This window comes from Phycodurus eques, chromosome 16 (genome assembly GCF_024500275.1).
Source record: "Phycodurus eques isolate BA_2022a chromosome 16, UOR_Pequ_1.1, whole genome shotgun sequence".
Classification (NCBI taxonomy): domain Eukaryota; kingdom Metazoa; phylum Chordata; class Actinopteri; order Syngnathiformes; family Syngnathidae; genus Phycodurus; species Phycodurus eques.
In genome coordinates this window covers 5,094,507-5,115,819 of record NC_084540.1, presented here as the reverse complement: position 1 = coordinate 5,115,819, position 21,313 = coordinate 5,094,507, and the positions used below count along the sequence as shown (strand labels likewise).

Below are 21,313 nucleotides of genomic sequence, written 5' to 3'. Positions count from 1 at the left end.
CGTAGCTTGAAGGTGCACAAGACAGCCACGTAAAAACGACGTAGGCATGAACAGGAAAATATTGCCCTTAATTAATAATACAGAGAGAGATTGATAGAATCAAATGCACTAAGTACTATGTACAAATACTGTGGGCTGCTCTCAGCTGGCTTGTTCAATGTGTTCCTGATAGGCGCCAGTCGCTACCAAAACAACTACCCACCCTTCACAATCAAACTCCACCTCGCCTGGAGAGAGATGACAGGGACAAGGAGCGACCGAAAGAGAAGGAGCTGAAGGAGAAGAAGGAGAGGGAGCAAAGAGAAAAAGCGGAAAAGGAGCAAAAAGAAAGAGAGCGGAAGGAAAAGGTGGAGAGAGATAAAAAAGAAGAGGAACATGAGAGGGAGCAGAGAGCAAGGGACAGGAAAGAAAAGGAGAATGCAGAAAAAGAAGAGAAAAATGAGAGATGGGATATGGACCAGAGAGAGAGGAAAATTAAAGAAAAGACAGTGCTCCTCAAATCGGAGAGTGAAAGAAGAAACAAGGAGATGAGAGAATCTGAGAGAGAACAAAAAGAGAGAGAGAAGAGGTGTAGGGAACTAAAAGAGAGGGAGGAACAGGACAGGGTGTGCAAAGAAAGGGAGCAGCAGGAGAGTGAACGCAAGGAAAACGAGAAGCTGGGGAAGGATAGGGTTAAAGAGAAAGAGAGACTGGGTCCAGAAACAGGAGTCACAGAAAGGGGCAGACACAAGGAGAAACAAAAGGAGTCGGGGAAAGATACAGGAGCAAGAGATGTCCTTGAGGTCAGAAGAGGAACAGGGCAATGTGTGAAGGAGGAAAAAAGAGGAGTTGAGAAGAAGGTGGTGCGTCACTCCAGAGGCAAGATGACAATGGACAAGACAGAGCCTCCTCCAAAAAAGAGGAAGCAGTGGATGAAGGAGTTGCCATCCTCCTCTTCTGAATCTGATTCCTCACTCCCCAGTGAAGATGAAGGTCAGCAATTCATTGGCCAAACATCCAACGTCATCACGTCTGAGCTTCAGTGTAAGTTCTTTTTGTTTTCAGGACCATTGCGGGTTGGAATGAATAGCCGGGCCATGAGAGAGATGTTTAGGAGCTATGTGGAGATGTTGGTCAGCACAGCGCTCGACCCTGACATGATCCAAGCCCTGGAGGACACAGATGGTGAGAACTCTCATTGACCAATGCAGCAAAAGGCTTCAGAGAAAGCGACTTATCATGCAACTGAGCAAAACTATTATGCCTCCATCCATCCATTTTCAACACCGCTTATCCTGGTTAGGGTCATGGGGCGCTGGAGCCTATCCCAGCTGACTTCGGCTGAAAGGTAGACTACACCCTGAACTGGTCGCCAGTCAGTCGCAGGGCACATACAGACACGGACAACCGTTCGTACTCACATTCACACTGTCACTGAGTGGGAACTGAACCCACGCTGCCCGCACCAAAGTCAGGCGAGTGTACCACTACACCATCAGTGACTCCGTTTGTTGCCTTTAGGACTTATTAAGGTCATTCAGCTTACTGGAATGATTGCTCAGAAAACATTACAGACTCTATTTTTGTACACAGCGTAGCTGCTGTAGAGCGTAAAAACTGGCACATCTTAATATTTGTGCAAGCGCAAGGTGGCAATTTGGCAGAGTGCGAATTTCGTGTTAGGAATTCCGTCTCATCTTACGCACACTAGGACCATTTCTATGCTTTCGCGCAGGTGGTCTAATGCGATTCTGTATTCCCAGTCATGCAGGGATCGCTACCTCCTCTTCTGCATATAGAGACGAGACTGCGAAACAATTGCGCTGTATTTAAAGGGAATGAAAGGAGCCGCTTTGATTGAGCAAGATTGAAGTCGCTGTGAGCACACCCACACCAGCGCAGACTTCCCACCTTTACATGCGCTGATGTACACTGGTCCACGAATATACCAACACCAGGTCTAACCCACCTCCTTGCAGTGTTACGCCATGCACAGTGCTTGATTACAACAGTCACATATAGTATACTTTTTTTCACAATTTAAAATGCTTTCCAGGTGTCTTATTGCATAAATGTTTTAACCAAAATACCCCAAGGATCAATAATGACATAAAATAAGACAATTTGTCCCCTCCTCTAAGGGATTCTGCATGCTCATAACTGTAGGATATATAATCATATTTACAGGTGATAAATCATCAAACGAGTCACTGAGGGTGTGGTGGTACATTCGCCTGACTTTGATGTAGGCAGCGTGGGTTCAGTTCCCATTCAGTGACGGTGTGAATGTGAGTCTGAATGGTTATCTGCGACTGACTGGCGACCAGTTCGGGTGTAGTCCGCCTTTTGCCCGAAGTAAGCTTGGATAGGCTCCAGCGCCCCGTGACCCTAAATAGGATAAGTGGTGTAGAGAATGGATGGATGGATGGATGGATAAGTTATCAAACACTCGGCAACATCATTGCTTAAAAATGTTGTGCAATGCAAGTGGAATAATCATTTCAAAAGGATAAACAGTGAATATCATAGGTACAATTATGACTGTGGACTTTGCAAGGGAAAGCAATGAGGAGTAGATCAGGACTACCAGCGCAATGGTCTAATAGTGCAATCAATGAGCGAATAAGACAATTGCTGAAATGTAATTTTAAAATATAAATGAATTCTTTTTATTACTTAGATGAGTTATACCTGCCGCCCATGAGGAAGATTGACAGTCTGCTTAATGAGCAGAAGAAAAGGTTGTTGAGGAGAGTCACTATGAGTGCTCAGCACCAGGTAAATAATACAATAAGAAACAGCAAGAGATGGTGAAGGAGAAGTTACACTTTTTTCCTGCTTTATGTTCCTCTCTTTCTTGCTAGGAGGCTCTTCATATATTCCCTAAAATGACAGCAGACCCGCTGGAATCTGGAACTGTCAAAGTTCGACTTGGTGGCGAGGGTTACAACCGCAAAACTCTCAACCGCGGCAAGAGGAGTATTCCTAAGCAACAAGTAAATACTACTGCTGTTAAAAAACCTTTTTCTTGTTGGCTCCGTGAAGGCTTGAGGTTGGTCCACCAGCAGATTTCTAGTAATATTAATACACTGAGAATGACTTTCTTTATGTCACAGATACAGTATATGCATTGTAAAACATATGGTCAAATCTGCTAGTCATTCAAATTGTCCCTCACAAGCCAAGGTAAACATATATAATATGGAAGAGATTTAGAAGATTCCTACATATACATTATATTCTCAGTGCATTAACATTAAGAGGTGGGTAGAGTAGCCACAAATTGTAGTCAAGTGAGAGTACTTAGAATTCTTGGTAACAATGACAAGTGTCAAATACAGTACCGGTGTTGACTTTAGAATATGTTTTTAGTGTCTTTAAGAGGTTAAGGTTCAAGGAAGGTTTATGAGCTATTTCATTAAAGCATTCCAAGCTAATTGTAAGAACAATACATAATATTTTTTTTTACATGATAACCATTTTTCATTTTATTTATTGATTTATTTTTTTTATGGTGAAAAAATTCCCTTAAAAAAATCGATCTCTTTCAAATTCCTTTGCAGGATCTGAAGCTCTCTATTGAAACATGCCGTATCTACAGTCTGTATCATTCCCTTCACCACTATAAGTATCACACCTTCCTGCATTGCAAGAAGGAGGTAAGACTACTGCTTTGTGCTCAAATAGATTAATCTTTTTAGTTGATTCTGATCCAATCGCGTCCTATTTTTCGCAAGTTTAAACTGAAACGGATATCCTGTCAATCTTGTTGGAGGAAATTAGGGAATCACTATACTGTATAGTGAAAGTTTCACATTTAAGTAATACTATATGTATTAAAAATGCTTAGCATAATAAGATCCCATACAAAAGTTGTGTCAAAAGTTTGGCCTTCATCTAATCAACACTGTTAGATAGGTATTCATCTAACAACATGCATATTGTTCTGATTGTAGTTTGCAGTGGTGTAGAACTGTAGTGCAACAATAAAATCTAAACAATGTTATCTTTATAAGAGTTTTGGATACCATTCTTGAAAGTGATTTGATTGTTCAAGTGGGCGTTTTAATGGGACTGGTCGGCATTTTGCCTAAAACCTGAGCCGCATTTTTTCCCCCCAGAATTTATTCTGGGTTAGTTGATTAAAACCTCAAGTGTTTGTTGTTTTGCGCTTATGCCCAAGTACGGTGGCCTGGAAGTGCAAAACAATAACAATTGTGAAACACTTTTACATTTCAGATAACAAATTAACAAAAGCCAAAGCACTTATACATTTCAGAAAACACATTAACAAAAGCAGAAACACTTTTACAAAAGATGAAACTAATGACAAAAGACGACCCGGAAAGGGAACGTCCCATTTCACAGACATTCTTAGAAATCCCACGCCCTTTCTCGGCAAGACCTGCCCCGGTTCAACATGATTGGCTCGTGCATCGCAGGAAGGGTAGGCTACGCACATGTAACAAGATGTCCATCCCAAATATTATATTATATTATATTATATTATATTATATTGTATTATTCATCCATCCATCCATCCATTTTCCATCCATTTTCTACCGCTTATCCGGGTCGGGTCGCGGGAGCAGTAGCTTTAGCAGGGACGCCCAGACTTCCCTCTCCCCAGCCACTTCATCCAGCTCTTCCAGGGGGATCCCGAGGCGTTCCCAGGCCAGCCGAAGGACGTAGTCTCTCCAGCGTGTCCTGGGTCGTCCCCGGATCTCCTCCCAGTGGGACGTGCCCGGAACACCTCACCAGGGAGGCGTCCAGGGAGGCATCCGAATCTAGATGCCCCAGCCACCTCATCTGGCTCCTCAGCATGCGGAGGACTAGCGGCCTCTACTTTGAGATCCTCCCGGATGACCGAGCTTCTCACCCTCTCTCTAAGGGAGAGCCCGGACACCCTGCGGAGGAAACTCATTTCGGCTGCTTGTATCCGGGATCTTTCGGTCACGACCCACAGCTCATGACCGTAGGTGAGGGTAGGAACGAAGATCGACCGGTAAATTGAGAGCTTCGTCTTTCGATTTAGTTCCTTCTTTACCACAACGGACCGATACAAAGTCTGCATCACTGCAGACGCTGTACCAATCCGCCTGTCGATCTCCCGTTCCATTCTTCCCTCACTCGTGAACAAGACCCCAAGATACTTGAGCTCCTCCACTTGGGGCAGGATCTCATCCCCGACCTGGAGAGGGCATGCCACCCTTTTCTGACTCGGGACCATGGTCTCAGATTTGGAGGTACTGATTCTCATTCCAGTCGCTTCACACTCGGCTGCAAACTGCTCCAGTGAGAGTTGTAGCTCACGGCTTGATGAAGCCAACAGAACCACATCATCAGCAAAAAGCAGAGATGCAATACTGAGGCCACCAAACCGGACCCACTCTATGCCTTGGCTGCACCTAGAAATTCTGTCTATAAAAGTTATGAACAGAATCGGCGACAAAGGGCAGCCTTGGCGGAGTCCAACCCTCACCGGGAACGAGTTCGACTTACTGCCGGATATGCGGACCAAACTCTGACTCCGGTCGTACAGGGACCGAACAGCCCATATCAGGGGGTTCGGTACCCCATACTCCCGAAGCACCCTCCACAGGACTCCCCGAGGGACACGGTCGAACGCCTTCTCCAAGTCCACAAAACACATGTAGTCTGGTTGGGCGAACTCCCATGCACCCTCGAGGACCCTGCCGAGGGTGTAGAGCTGGTCCACTGTTCCACGGCCAGGACGAAAACCACACTGCTCCTGCTGAATCTGAGATTCGACTTCCCAACAGACCCTCCTCTCCAGCACCCCTGAATAGACCTTACCAGGGAGGCTGAGCAGTGTGATCCCCCTATAGTTGGAACACACCCTCCGGTCCCCCTTCTTAAAAAGGGGGACCACCACCCCAGTCTGCCAATCCAGAGACACTGTCCCCGATGTCCTACGCAATGTTGCAGAGGCGTGTCAACCAGGACAGCCCCACAATATCCAGAGCCTTTAGGAACTCCGGGCGAATCTCCCTGCCACCGAGGAGCTTTTTAACTACCTCGGTGACCTCAAACCCAGAGATAGGAGAGCCCGTCCATGACGAGCACAGAAGTCCAATAACAGAACACCGCTCGGGTTCTGATCGGGGGGGCCGTTCCTCCCAATCACGCCCTTCCAGGTCTCACTGTCATTGCCCACGTGAGCATTGAAGTCACCCAACAGAACACTGGAGTCCCCAGTGGGAGCGCTCTCCAGCACCTCCTCCAATGACTCCAAAAAGGGTGGGTACTCTGAACTGCTGTTTGGTTCCTTCCCTGTTTTGTTCCTTCCCTGCCAGAGAGGTGACATTCCACGTCCCTAGAGCCAGCTTCTGTAGCCGGGGATCGGATCGCCAAGGTCCCCGCCTTCGGCCACCACCCAGCTCACACTGCACCCAACCCCTATGGCCCCTCCCACAGGTGGTGAGCCCATGGGAAGGGGGGCCCACGTTACCCTTTCGGGCTGTGCCCGGCCGGGCCCCATGGGTGCAAGCCCGGCCACCAGGCGCTTGCCTTCGAGCCCCACCACCAGGCCTGGCTCCAGTGGGGGGCCCCGGTGACCCGCGTCTGGGCAAGGGAAAACGAAGTCCATTGTTTGTCATCATCATTAGGGGTCTTTGAGCCGTGCTTTGTCTGGTCCCTCACCTAGGACCTCTTTGTCATGGGTGACCCTGCCCGGGGCATAAAGCCCCAGACAATTTAGCTCCTAGGATCACTGGGACACACAAACCCGTCCACCACGACAAGGTGACGGCTCAAGGAGGGGTATATTATATTATATTATGTTATATTATATTATATTATATTATATTAGGCACGGTGGAAGACTGGTTCGAGCGTCAGCCTCACAGTTCTGAGGTGCAGGGTTCAATCCCCGTCCCCGCCTGTGTGGAGTTTGCATGTTCTCCCCAGTGCCTGCGTGGGTTTTCTCCGGGCACTCCGGTTTCCTCCCACATCCCAAAAACATGCATTAATTGGAGACTCTAAATTGCCCGTAGGCATGACTGTGAGTGCGAATGGTTGTTTGTGTCTATGTGCCCTGCGATTGGCTGGCAACCAGTTCAGGGTGTACTCCGCCTCCTGCCCGATGACAGCTGGGATAGGCTCCAGCACTCCCACGACCCTAGTGAGGAACAGCGGCTCAGAAAATGGATGGATGGATGGATATATTATATTATATTATATTATATTATATTATATTATATTATATTATATTATATTATATTATATTATATTATATTATATTATATTATAGGATTATGGTGCCGATTAAAAATTATAATCTCCGTTGCACGGCGTTTTAACGTCCCATCTTACATTCAATCAAATGCACAGAAGCTTTCCTCTACTGGTGAAAATACATTTCTGCGTTTGCGAGCTCAAGACATAAATAGTATGTAAAGCATCAAATGTTGTTTTCCATCAATACTAACCTATATACATAATGTATAATGTGCCTGTGCACGAAAAAGCAAAGTTTGTGACCAGAATGTACGTTCAAATGAATGGAGCTGGGAGCTTCCTTTCAAATATACACACTTTATCTTTAATTCTCACCAGCATCGTCTCTATTCAACAACCTACTTCTTCCTTAACTCTTCATCTATCTTTTTAAGGTCTAAGAAATGTGATCAAGTACAATATATTGTATATACAGCATCAAACGCCTATACAGGCTGGCTGTTCAGGCCGTCCATGTGAACAACAGCTCAATGTGCGGGGGTTTGACCACGTTGCACAGTGTTCGACAGGCTTTAGGTTTAATAGCATTTATATTAACGCCGTCACACTCAATAAGTCACATACTGCTTTTACCGTCTGGAACGAGTAAAGTATGTTCTACAGGGATACAGCAGCCAATCATTGTGCAGTGGCACGTGTCCTGGAGCCAGTAATATTGGAGCAGGGCATGTCCTTCCAGGAAAATGCGCTGGATTCCTACAAATGTTGGACGTTCCCTTTCCGCGTTGTCTCAATTGTAATTTGTTTCGTCTTTGTAAAAGTGTTTCTGCTTTTGTTAATGTGTTTTCTGAAATGTAAAAATGTTTCAGTTTTTGTTCATTTGTTTTCTGAAATGTAAAAGTGTTTCTGCTTTTGTTAATGTGTTTTCTGAAATCTAAAAGTGTTTTACAATTTATTATATCATTTTGCATTTCCAGGCAACCGTACCAAACCAATGAAAGTATTAATTTGGCACCATTGCGTGGCATTTTTGTGCAATGAACTATGTTGAGGTGAATGAAGGATCCTTATTTCGACAAAAGCAGTACTTTGCCGCCAACTTGGGCCAAGGAACTAGGTTGAATTGAGTTGAGGAGTTTCATTTTGACAAAATTAGTACTTTGATGCCCTCTTGAACAATCTGCAGGCAATTACCAACCTTTTTTTGGGGGGGGTTCAATTACTCGCCAAATTTTAACTATTTGCACAATACCACATATTTTGAGAGTTTTGGGAGTGTCCAATTGAATTATCGACTGCAGGAATATCCACAAGATCAGTTGTCCGTAAATTTAATGTTTGTTTCTCTATCATAAGCCATCTCCAAAGGTATTTCGGAGAATTTGGCACACCTGTGCAATATCCATCCTGTCTAATCCTTATCTTATGCCACACCTGAGAGGTGGATGTATTATTTTGGCAAAGTTCAGTAGTGTGTTTAGTAACACAGATTTAGACAGATTTGGGAATGATATTTGCGAAAAATAGGCCTTTTGTTTATGCAGAAAGTCTTGGAGTTCAGTTCTTGGAAAATGGAGAAAAAACAAGCATCGCATGTATATTATTGTTCAGTGTATGTTTAAATGTATATAGATAGATAGATAGATACCACAGTAGTTTGAAAACAACATGTGTTGTGTGCAGACAGACAGCATCGAGCAGGCAGCAGATGATCCCGGCCAGGAGGAGGTGGTGCAGCAGTGCATGGCCAACCAAAGCTGGCTGGAGAGCCTCTTTAATTCCTTCATGGAGCTGCTCAGCCTCAGTGGCAAAGCCTGAACAAGGAAACCCAGTCCGACCAGTGAATTTACAATATGTGCATCGAGGACAAGATGGAGGCTTCCTGAGGAATCTCACTATGGTTTGAAGAAGGAATCCATTTTGTTTGAGGAAGATTTGACAAGTTGAAAATTTTGATGTGAATGTGAAGGATGTTAGGGGAGCAAAGATCATTTGGTCTCTCTCACCACAAAAAAATCATGAAGGCCTACTCAGTATGTGCACACACAGACAAACACACACTGTGTCAATAAGTAGTTGGTATTGATAACTATGGTTTGTATAATTTATACTATGACATTTTTAAAGAATTATCATCCTAAAGGGATTAATGGCTGTAAATAATTTTTTGAATATGTTTTAAAGGGGTATACAAAAAATGGCCCACCTGCAGTGTTTGCTCCTCTCAGACCTACACAGGTGAAACTAGGTTTAAAAGTGACTATGTAATAGTCTCCTTGTTTCTACCTGCCTCAGTTTGAAAGCGGTTGAGATTCACGGGTAATGCATTTGAAATAAACTGTATTATTTTGTGTTTTTTTTTCTTCAAAAGACAACCACAAAGAAGATTTTATTCCTTTAAAAACAATAATAATAATAAAAAAAACTTTCTTAAAGGAAGTGTGACATGAAAAGATCCAAATTCCTAAATGTCCGTGTTTAATGTGTGTCCTTTTTATCTGTCTGTTGTTGATTGATATTTGCCATCATTTGACCTCTCGGAGGATATTCTTGCAGAGCATATTTGTTGTTATGATGTGTAAATAGTGTACAGCTTCTCCATTCTCCACTTACAAGTTCCTCTTCTGTACATGAAATTCCTGTATTTGAAAAAAGTAAATAAAACAGTTCGGATGACGTGATGATGGTTAATTTTCTCTGTACCTCACTGTATGTCATCTTACAGGAGAAAAATATAGGACAGTGATGCTTTGAGATACAGTACGAGTCCCCTAACTTCAGTTTTTGAAGTTATGAGCCACGAAGTTATGAAGTATGAGCCACGAAGTTTTTAAGTTATGAGCCACAAAGTTTTTTTTTTACTTTGACTTGCGTGCAAAAATTTGATATACGAGCACTGTATTGTTGCAGTGAACTCAACTCCACTCGCGTTAGAACAAGCAGCAGTTTGGCAGATAGTAAACTATTCTTTAAAAGGGTGCTTCAAGCTGTTTATTGCCACTCGCAGTTGAAGTTAACTGTCAAACTAAAGAGAAGAACTAAGAGAATTACACATTGTGTATTTAACCAAACCACATAGCTTTATCTTAGGAAAGTCTGTTTAGGTAATGCAAATAATCAATGTCCCAGTGATCCTAGGAGCTAAGTTGTCTGGGGCTTTATGTCCCCTGGCAGGGTCACCCATGACAAACAGGTCCTAGGTGAGGGACTAGACAAAGCATGGCTCAAAGACCCCTAATGATGACGACAAACAATGGACTTTGTTTTCCCTTGCCCGGACGCGGGTCACCGGGGCCCCCCACTGGAGCCAGGCCTGGTGGTGGGGCTCGAAGGCAAGCGCCTGGTGGCCGGGCCTGCACCCATGGGACCCGGCCGGGCACAGCCCGAAAGGGTAACGTGGGTCCCCCTTCCCATGGGCTCACCACCTGTGGGAGGGGCCATAGGGGTCGGGTGCAGTGTGAGCTGGGCGGTGGCCGAAGGCGGGGACCTTGGCGATCCGATCCCCGGCTACAGAACCTGGCTCTAGGGACGTGGAATGTCATCTCTCTGGCAGGGAAGGAGCCCGAGCTGGTGTGTGAGGTCGAGACGTTCCGACTAGATATAGTCGGACTCGCCTCCACACACAGCTTGGGCTCTATTACCAGTCCTCTCGAGAGGGGTTGGACTCTCTTCCACTCTGGAGTTGCCCACGGTGAGAGGCGCCGAGCAGGTGTGGGTATACTTATTGCCCCCCGGCTCGGCCCCTTTACATTGGGGTTCACCCCGGTGGACGAAAGGGTAGCCTCCCTTCGCCTCCGGGTGGGGGGACGGGTCCTGACTGTTGTTTGTGCCTATGCACCAAACAGCAGTTCAGAGTACCCACCCTTTTTGGAGTCCTTGGAAGGGGTGCTGGAGAGCGCTCCCGCTGGGGACTCCATTGTTCTGTTGGGGGACTTCAATGCTCACGTGGGCAACGACAGTGAGACCTGGAAGGGCGTGATTGGGAGGAACGGCCCCCCCGATCAGAACCCGAGTGGTGTTCTGTTATTGGACTTATGTGCTCGTCATGGATTGTCCATAACGAACACCATGTTCAAGCATAAGGGTGTCCACACGTGCACTTGGCACCAGGACACCCTAGGTCGCAGTTCGATGATCGACTTTGTGGTCGTGCCATCGGACTTGCGGCCACATGTCTTGGACACTCGGGTGAAGAGAGGGGCGGAGCTGTCAACTGATCACCACCTGGTGTTGAGTTGGCTCCGATGGTGGGGGAAGATGCCGGTCCGACGCGGCAGGCCCAAACGTATTATGAGGGTCTGCTGGGAACGTCTGGCAGAATCCCCTGTCAGAAGGAGTTTCAACTCCCACCGCCGACAGAACTTTGTTCATGTTCCGGGGGAGGCTGGGGACATCGAGTCCGAGTGGACCATGTTCCACGCCTCCATTGCTGAGGCGGCCGACCAGAGCTGTGGCCGTAAGGTGGTCGGTGCCTTTCGTGGCGGCAATCCCCGAACCCGTTGGTGGACATCAACGGTGAGGGATGCTGTCAAGCTGAGGAAGGAGTCCTATTGGGCCTTTTTGGCCTGTGGGACTCCTGAGGCAGCTGATGGGTACCGGCTGGCCAAGCAGAATGCAGCTCTGGTGGTCGCTGAAGCAAAAACTCTGCTATGGGAGGAGTTCGGTGAGGCCATGGAGAAAGACTTCCGGACGGCTTCGAGGAAATTCTGGTCCACCATCCGACGTCTCAGGAGAGGAAAGCAGTGCACCACCAAGTGGGTGTATAGTGGGGATGGGGCGCTGCTGACCTCGAATCGGGACGTTGTGAGTCTGGATGTTGTGGGGCTGTCCTGGTTGACACGCCTCTTGCAACATCGCATGGACATCGGGGACAGTGCCTCTGGATTGGCAAACTGGGGTGGTGGTCCCCCTTTTTAAGAAGGGGGACCGGAGGGTGTGTTCCAACTACAGGGGGATCACACTGCTTAGCCTCCCTGGTAAGGTCTATTCAGGGGTGCTGGAGAGGAGGGTCCGTCGGGAAGTCGAATCTCAGATTCAGGAGCAGCAGTGTGGTTTTCGTCCTGGCCGTGGAACAGTGGACCAGCTCTACACCCTCGACAGGATCCTCGAGGGTGCATGGGAGTTCGCTACATGTGTTTTGTGGACTTGGAGAATTCGTTCGACCGTGTCCCTCGGGGAGTCCTGTGGAGGGTGCTTCAGGAGTATGGGGTACCGAACCCCCTGATGCGGGCTGTTCGGTCCCTGTACGACCGGAGTCACAGTTTGGTCCGCATATCCGGCAGTAAGTCGGACTCGTTCCCGGTGAGGGTTGGACTCCGACAAGGCTGCCCTTTGTTGCCAATTCTGTTCATAACTTTTATGGACAGAATTTCTAGGCGCAGCCAAGGCGTAGAGGGGGTCCGGTTTGGTGGCCTCAGTATTGAATCTCTGCTTTTTGCTGATGATGTGGTTCTGTTGGCTTCATCAAGCCATGAGCTCCAACTCTCACTGGAGCAGTTCTCAGCCGAGTGTGAAGCGGCTGGGATGAGAACCAGCACCTCCAAATCTGAGACCGTGGTCCTCAGTCGGAAAAGGGTGGCATGCCCTCTCCAGGTCGGGGATGAGATCCTGCCCCAAGTGGAGGAGTTCAAGTATCTTGGGGTCTTGTTCACGAGTGAGGGAAGAATGGAACAGGAGATCGACAGGCGGATCGGGTGCAGCGTCTGCAGTGATGCGGACTTTGTATCGGTCCGTTGTGGTAAAGAAGGAGCTAAGCCGAAAGGCGAAGCTCTCAATTTACCGGTCGATCTTCGTTCCTACCCTCACCTATGGTCATGAGCTGTGGGTCGTGACCGAAAGAACGAGATCCCGGATACAAGCGGCCGAAATGAGTTTCCTCCGCAGGGTGTCCGGGCTCTGCCTTAGAGATAGGGTGAGAAGCTCGGTCATCCGGGAGGATTTCAGAGTGGAGCCGCTGCTCCTCCGCATTGAGAGGAGCCAGATGAGGTGGCTGGGGCATCTGATTCGGATGCCTCCCGGACGCCTCCTTGGTGAGGTGTTCCGGGCACGTCCACCGGGAGGAGACCCCGGGGACGACCCAGGACACGCTGGAGAGACTACGTCCTTCGGCTGGCCTGGGAACGCCTCGGGATCCCCCCGGAAGACCTGGATGAAGTGGCTGGGGAGAGGGAAGTCTGGGCGTCCCTGCTAAAGCTACTGCCCCCGCGACCCGACCCGGATAAGCGGTAGAAAATGGATGGATGGATGTTTGAACACAAACAGTGGAGTAACACAAGTAGACATATATATACACACATACACAGACATATATATATATATATATATATATATATATATATATATATATATATATATGTATATATACACAGTAGGTAGGGAAAGTATTCAGACCCCCTAAAACTTTTCAGTCTTTGTTATATTGCAGCCATTTGCTAAAATCATTTAAGTTCACCCCCCACACCCCCATTAATGTACACACAGCACCCCATATTGACAGAAAACAGCGGAATTGTTGAAATTTTTGCAGATTTATGAAAAAAGAAAAACTGAAATATCCCACAGCCATAAGTATTCAGACCCTTTGCTGTGACACTCATATATTTAAGTCCAGTCCATTGCTTCTGAGATTCCTTGAGATCGTTCTACACCTTTATTGGAGTCCAGCTGTGTTTGATTATACTGATTGGAATTGATTAGAAAAGCCACACACGTGTCTATATAAGACCTTACAGCTCATGTTTTTGTAAGGTGCAATTATAGAGTACAACACATGACACATTACAAAAATATGTTTTGAAATTTTTTTTTTTGGGTGTGGGAAGCTGAGATGTATAAATGGCATTTCCGTTCATTTCAATGAGGAAAGCTGATTTGAGATACGAGTATTTTTTGTGACGAGGATGTCACTGAATGAATTAAACTCCTATCTCAAATCACCACTCTATTTGTTTGTTCATTCATCTTCCGTTCCGCTTATCCTCGATAGGGTCGCGGGAGTGCAGGAGTCTATCCCACCTATCTCCGGCCGAGAGGCGGGTTACACCCTGAACTGGTCACCAGCCGATCGCAGGACATATAAAAACAAACAACTGTTCACACTCACATGCATACCAACGGGCAATTTAGAGTCTCCAATTAACGTACCCTGCATGTATTTGGGATGTGAGAGGAAACTGGAGTACTCGGAGAAAACCCACGCAGGCACAGGGAGAACATGCAAACTTGATTTGCATGTTTTGAACACAACTGGGAGACTTAAGGGAAAGTTAGCTGTTTACTACTTTCGTGAGCTGGCAATATCATCAAAATGTTCAGAGAATCTGGAGAAATCACTGCATGTAAGCGGCAAGGCCGAAAACCAACATTGAATGCCCGTGACCTTCGATCCCTCAGGTGGCACTGCATAAAAAAAAACAATGTGTAAAGCATATCACCACATGGGCTCAGAAACACTTCAGAAATCCAATGTCAGTAAATAGAGTTTGGTGCTACATCCGTAAGTGCAACTTGAAACTCTACTATGCAAAGCAAAAGCCATTTATCAACGACACCCAGAAACTCCGCTGGCTTCTCTGGGCCCGAGCTCATCTTAGATGGAGTGACGCAAAGTGGAAAAGTGTTCAGTGGTCCGACGAGTCCACATTTCAAATTGTTTTGGGAAATTGTGGACCTTGTGTCCTCCAGGCCAAAGAAGAAAAGAACCATCCGGACTGTTATGGACGCAAAGTTCAAAAGCCAGCATCTGTGATGGTACGGGGCTATGTTAGTGCCAATGACATGGGTAACTTACACATATGTGAAGGCACCATTAATGCTGAACGGTACATACAAGTTTTGGAGAAACATACGCTGCCATCCAAGCAACGTCTTTTTCATGCTTATTTCAGCAAGACAATGCCAAACAACATTCTGCACGTGTTACAACAGCGTGGCTTCGTAGTAAAAGAGTGCGGGTACTAGACCGGCCTGCCTGCAGTCCAGACCTGTCTCCCATTGAAAATGTGTGGCGCATTATGAAGCGTAAAAAATACGACAACGGAGACCCCGGACTGTTGAACAGCTGAAGTTGTAAATCAAGCAAGAATGGGAAAGAATTCCACCTTCAAAGCTTCAACAATTAGTGTCCTCAGTTCCCAAACGTTTATTGAATGTTGTTAAAAGAAAAGGTGTTGTAACACAGTGGTAAACATGACCCTGTCCCAGCTTTTTTGGAACGTGTTGCAGCCATAAAATTCCAAGTTAATGATTATTTGCTAAAAACAATAAAGTTGATCAGTTTGAACATTAAATATCTTGCCTTTGTAGTGTACTCAATTAAATATAGGTTGAACATGATTTGAAAATCATTGTAATCTGTTTTTATTTATGTGTTACACAATGTCCCAACTTCATTGGAATTGGGGTTGGACAGAGAGCCAGTAGGAACATGAACACTGATTGTCCATGCTTCAAGATGTTTATACTGATATTCAAAGTCTGGCATCCGCTTACAGGCATGTCTACAGCAGCAGGAATTAGGAAATAGCTGCAGATGGCTCAGATAGAAAACACAGTCAAAGACACAGTCACAGTGATTCTACACCCCAGGGCACAGGAGAGAGCCAGTGCACTGAGATGAGAAACTAATATAGGAGGTCATTAAACATGCAACACCAAACATGACAACTAATTTCTTCTTTCTCTAATTTCAAATTTCTTAAACGGTTAGTGTGGAGCTCTCGCAAGATGTGAGCCGCCTTAACAATGATGTCAAAATGTAAAAAATCATATTTTTTCAGGGCATATGTGTAGCTAGAGAAATATTTTCTCATGTTTTGCTATTACACTCTGCTTGCATTGGGGCCAAGTGGGGCAAGCAATCCACCAGATGACTGCAATAGTCAATAGGCTATAGTCAACAGTCCATCCATCCATTTTTCATACCGCTTTATCCTCACAAGGGTCGTGGGCGTGCTGGAGCCTATCCCAGCCATCTTCGGGTGAGAGGCGGGGACACCCTGAACTGGTCACTAGCCAATCGCAGGGCACATATAAACAAACAACCATTCGCGCACACATTCACACCTCGGGGCAATTTAGAGTCTTCAATCAACCTACCATGCATGTTTTTGGGATATGGGAGGAAACCGGAGTGCCCAGACAAAACTAGGCACGGGGAGATCCCCAGTCCTCAGAACTGTGAGGCACATGTACTAACCAGTCGTTCACCGTGCCGCCTAGTCAACTGTCATTACATCTAAACATTTTCAACCATCTTGACCAGGACACCCTGAAAGAAAATATTTTCTTGTTTAACCTTTCTGGTAAAATAAATAAAAACATAGACACAATATCTCTCACTTTTGAGACATAAAGACATTGAGAAAAACATGTCACTGAGCAATAAAGGGTTGCTAGTTATCCGGTAAATAAAAAAAAATATTTTTTTTTGACAACTGCAAAAGATGCAGAGTCCTCTAGCACTTAGAGCAGTTCGAATGACTAATATTACAACAGTCCGGTGCAATGACCATTGTGCAAAGGGCGCCGAGACTTCAATCAGAATCAGAATCAGAATCATCTTTATTTGCCAAGTATATCCAAAAAACACACAAGGTATTTGTCTCCGGTAGTTGGAGCCGCTCAAGTACGACAACAGAGAGTCAATTAACAGAGAACACTTTTGAGACATAAAGACATTGACACAAAAAAACAGTCACTGAGCAATAAAGGGTTGCTAGTTATCTGGTAATGGCGGTACATTTTTTCTTTTTCTTTTGACAATTGTGCAAAAAGATGCAGAGTCCTCTCGCACTTAGAGCAGTTCGAATGACTAATATTGCAATAGTCCGGTGCAATGACCATTGTCCAAAGGGTACCGAGACTTCAAGGAGTGTATGCGGTTTAAAGTGACGAGTAGTGCGATAATTTGGGACAATGTTGATTGTGCAAATGTTGCAGATACTCCTCAATCAGTGTACAAATGGAGCAGATTCTACTCTGGCGTGAGTGCCCAGTATTGGTCAACAACAGATATGCAAATAGTGCAGCGTGGCGAGACTAATACAGTGAGTGCACGCGTAATGTATAATTGGCCCCACAGAAATGTGACAACAAACCCAAGACAAAAAAAAAATTGCCAACAATGGAATTGTAGGTTAGGTGTTTAAGAAGAAGCTTCAAGAGGGAAGAAGCTGTTGGAATGTATGCTAGTTCTAGTTTGCATTGATCGGTAGCGCCTACCTGAGGGGAGGAGCTGGAAGAGCTGGTGACCGGGATGTGGAGGGTCCGAGAGGATTTTGCAGGCTCTTGTCTAAGTTCTGGCAGCGTGCAAATCCTCAAGGGTGGGTAGGGGGGTACCGACAATCCTTTCAGCAGTTTTGATTGTCCGTTGCAGTCGGAGTTTGTCCTTTTTTGTAGCAGCACCAAACCAGACTGTGATGGAAGAATACAGGATTGATTCGATGACCGCTGTGTAGAACTGCCTCTGCAGCTCCTGTGGCTTTCTCAGAAGCCGCAGGGGCCTTTTTGAGGACTGAGTAGATGTTGATCGCCCACTACAGGTCCTGAGAGACTGTAATTCCCAGGAATTTGAAGGTCTCGACGGTTGACACAAGGCAGCTGGACAGCGTGAGGGGCAGCTGTGGCGAAGGATGCCTCCTGAAGTCCACAATCATCTCTACAGTCTTGAGTGTGTTCAGCTCCAGGTTGTGTTGGCCGCACCAGAGCTCCAGCCGCTCCACTTCCTGTCAATATGCAGACTCGTCACTGTCCTTGATGAGGCCGATGACAGTGGTGTCATCTGCAAACTTCAGGAGTTTGACAGCCGGGTGCGTTGAGGTGCAGTCGTTCGTGTAGAGAGAGAAGAGCAGCGGAGAGAGGACACAACCTTGGGGCGCCCCAGTGCTGTTGCTGCGTGTGGATGAGGTGGCCTCCCCCAGCCTCACCTGCTGTGTCCTGCCCGTCAGGAAGCTGTAAATCCACTGGCAGATGGCTGGTGAGACGCTGAGCTGGAGAAGCTTGGAGGAAAGGAGTTCAGGGATGATGGTGTTGAATGCTGAGCTGAAGTCCACGAACAGGATCCTACACGTATGGACACCCTTATGCTTGAACATGTTCATTATGGACACTCCGTGATGAGCATAGAAGTCCAATAACAGAGCACCGCTCGGGTTCCGAACGGGGGGGGGGGGGGGGGCCCGTTCCTCCCAATCACGCCCCTCCAGGTCTCACTGTCATTGCCCATGTGAGCTTTGAAATCCCCCAGCAGAACGATGGAGTCCCCAAGTGGGAGCGATCTCCAGAACGCCCTCCAACGACTTCAAAAAGGGTGGGTACGCTGAACTGCTCTTTGGTGCATAGGCGCAAACAACAGTCAGGACCCACCCCCCACCCGAAGGCGGAGGGAGGCTACCCTCTCATCCACCGGGGTAAACCCCAACGTACATGCGCCGTGCCGGGCGGCCATAAGTTTACCCACACCAGCTCGGCGCCTCTCACCGTGGTCAACTCCCGAGTGGAAGAGAATCCAACCCCTCTCGAGAGGACTGGTACCAGAGTCCAAGCTGTGTGTGGAGGCGACCTCGACCTCACACACCAACCCTTCTCCTTCCTGCCATAGAGGTGGCATTTCACGTCCCTAGAGCCAACTTCTGTAGCCGGGGAGCAGATCGCCAAGGTCCCTGCCTTCGCCAACCGCCCAGCTTGCACTGCACCCCTATGGCCCCTCCCACAGGTGGTGAGCCCATGGGAAGGGGGACCCACGTTACCCTTTCGGGCTGTGCTCGGCCGGGCCCCATGGGTGCAGGCCCAGCCACCAGGCACTCGCCTTCGAGCCCCACCTCCAGGCTTCTCTAACTTTATCTCACAAAATAAAAATCCACTTCAATTTAAAATATGGTCAGGTTATCCATGAGTTTTGACTTAACTGTGTGTGTATAGACAGTTATACAGTAAGATGGACAGATGTAGACAGAAGGAAGACTTACAATTTCTAACTTCAAAGCTGTTTCATCTAGACTATAGGTGTCAAACTCAAGGCCTGGGGGTCAGATGCGGCCCGCCACATAATTTTATGTGGCCCGCGAAAGCAAATCATGGTCGTCAACTTCCGTGATTTTTGCTAAAATCTGTACTCAAATTCCAAATTGTCATAATAATAAACAATAATGTTGAGATATTGCATTTTTCTGTTACCAAACCCTTCTTCTACAGGAACTTAAACAATACTTGAACAAACTATTATCCTTGTCTTCTGATTTCAAAACTAGTTATCCCTCAATTTGTTGTGTAATGGTAATAATATGTTTTGGTGATGATTAAACATTTATATGTTTCAATGTTTCAACGGCCCTCTGAGGGAAATCATAACTACAATGCGGCCCGAGACAAAAAAGAGTTTGACACCCCTGGTCTAGATCGTAAGAATCTCTGATCTCATGTCACTCAAAGTGAGAAGCTGAAGGAGAAACGAATTCCTGTACTTAATCTGCTGACTGAGAGCTCTCGGGTGCATAGGGAGACACGTCACTATTTGCGACAACAGGTACATTTTCTTTGCTTTTCTTTTTTTAACCAACATTAATTTGATAATAAATAGAGCAGATAGGTATTCCTGAAAGGGGTCCTCTTAGAATTTTGTGACACATGGTCACAAAATCTTGGAAATTTACCCTTGTCTGTGACTCCATGTCTTTAGACATCCCGTGGACAGTGCTGACAATGCTTTCTTTCAACCGACCCCAAATCTTACCTCCCCTGACGGCTGTTGCTATCCATCTGTCCAGAACAGGATCCCACACTGAGAGGGCAGCTGGTCCGCCTGATGACCCATGTTGTCACAGATGTGAAGCACTGTGCCGCTGAGCTTCTGTTTGTGCTCTGCGAGGATAATGGTACAGTACTGTCCTAACTGCAGTAAAGGAACATATGTGGTCAGCAGTATAAAGCTACTCTACTGTATTCCAACTTGAGATACACAGTAAACTCTCTGGCCACAACATTAGGTGGACGTACTGGTGTGCCGTGCATGACTACCTGGGTCTTCAGTAGAGATTTACCTGACTTAATCCACCTTTTAATGCCACCACTATCATGACGTAATTTTAAAAACCATCAATACTATACAACACAAAACAACAACAAAATACAATATAACAGCATGAACACTGTGCCACCTACATCATCTTAAGCAGTTCAATCAATATTGATCACAACATGACAAAAACATAAAGAATGTAAATAAAATAGAGTGAACCCTCGTTTTACATTCCAGGGAACTAGCGGACAAGTATTTATTACATTATATAAATTCAGAAGTTTTATATTTGCAACCCAATGCCAATATGTGATACTTTATTGAGGTTTAGTTATTTTACTCATCCACTTGAGGTCACCATCCACACACTCTACACCAGCAAATATCTTTGTGCTCTGCTTCAGCGACGTGATGAGCCTATGTGAACATGATGTGAACAGGCAATTTCCTGCCTTAAATATTGGCACCGTTGCTCACACTGCCGGTCCTGGCAATGTAGTCAGCTAAGAGCATTATGGGTGCCCAGAATTCATTGCAGTGATGTTTTTAACTACTGTACTGTAGTTATAGAAAATCAAGCTAAATGTTGCTCTTTACTTGCATTTATTCCTGCCGATATTGTGATGAGTGTGTCCATTAGCTATTCGTCGGGCTCAGGTTGGTATTTGTGAATTTATTTCATAAAACTCTGACGGTGGCTTGTGTTTTAAACACTGACTTTCTGGTCATGTTCTTCGTATCTTCAGGCAATTTGGTAACGTGCTAGATGCATGAATGGCAATTACCCTTGAAGATATATTTTTCTGTTAAGAAAAAGAGCCCAACTGAGCTTCTGTGAGTCATTGCTACCATGTTAAAATCATATAGCCAATAAAGCTAACTGTGCCAGAGATGTCCTGGTGAGTATAGCTGCACTACACTGACCTATCTGCAAAAGTGAACCATGATAGTGTGAGGGATCATCCTCACCAGAGATGCTGATTATTAAATGCATTAATTTGTGTAGATTGCTATGGATTTTGCTCATCAAAGTTGATTGTAAGTTTTGCACTGTTGTGGGTGTGATCCCAGCCAACTTCAATCCTGTCCAATCAAAGTGGCTCCTCTGATTCCTTTTAA

The 21,313-nt window shown here is 46.1% G+C and overlaps 1 protein-coding gene across 3 annotated transcripts in view; it reads left to right on the top strand.

Moving 5' to 3' along the window:
* Positions 1-9,846, top strand: part of prr12b (proline rich 12b) — a 43,434-nt gene extending 33,588 nt beyond the window's left edge. For 2 of the 3 annotated variants that reach the window (XM_061701081.1, XM_061701079.1), the window contains 6 exons: positions 173-972; positions 1,045-1,164; positions 2,660-2,757; positions 2,844-2,975; positions 3,543-3,638; positions 8,863-9,846. In XM_061701081.1, coding sequence (XP_061557065.1) covers positions 173-972; positions 1,045-1,164; positions 2,660-2,757; positions 2,844-2,975; positions 3,543-3,638; positions 8,863-8,997 — 1,381 coding nt within the window. In that variant the 3' untranslated portion in view covers positions 8,998-9,846. Of the gene's footprint in view, positions 1-172; positions 973-1,044; positions 1,165-2,659; positions 2,758-2,843; positions 2,976-3,542; positions 3,639-8,862 lie in introns of those variants that run through there. The other variant, XM_061701082.1, reaches the window with a different exon arrangement.
* Positions 9,847-21,313: the final 11,467 nt, after the last annotated feature.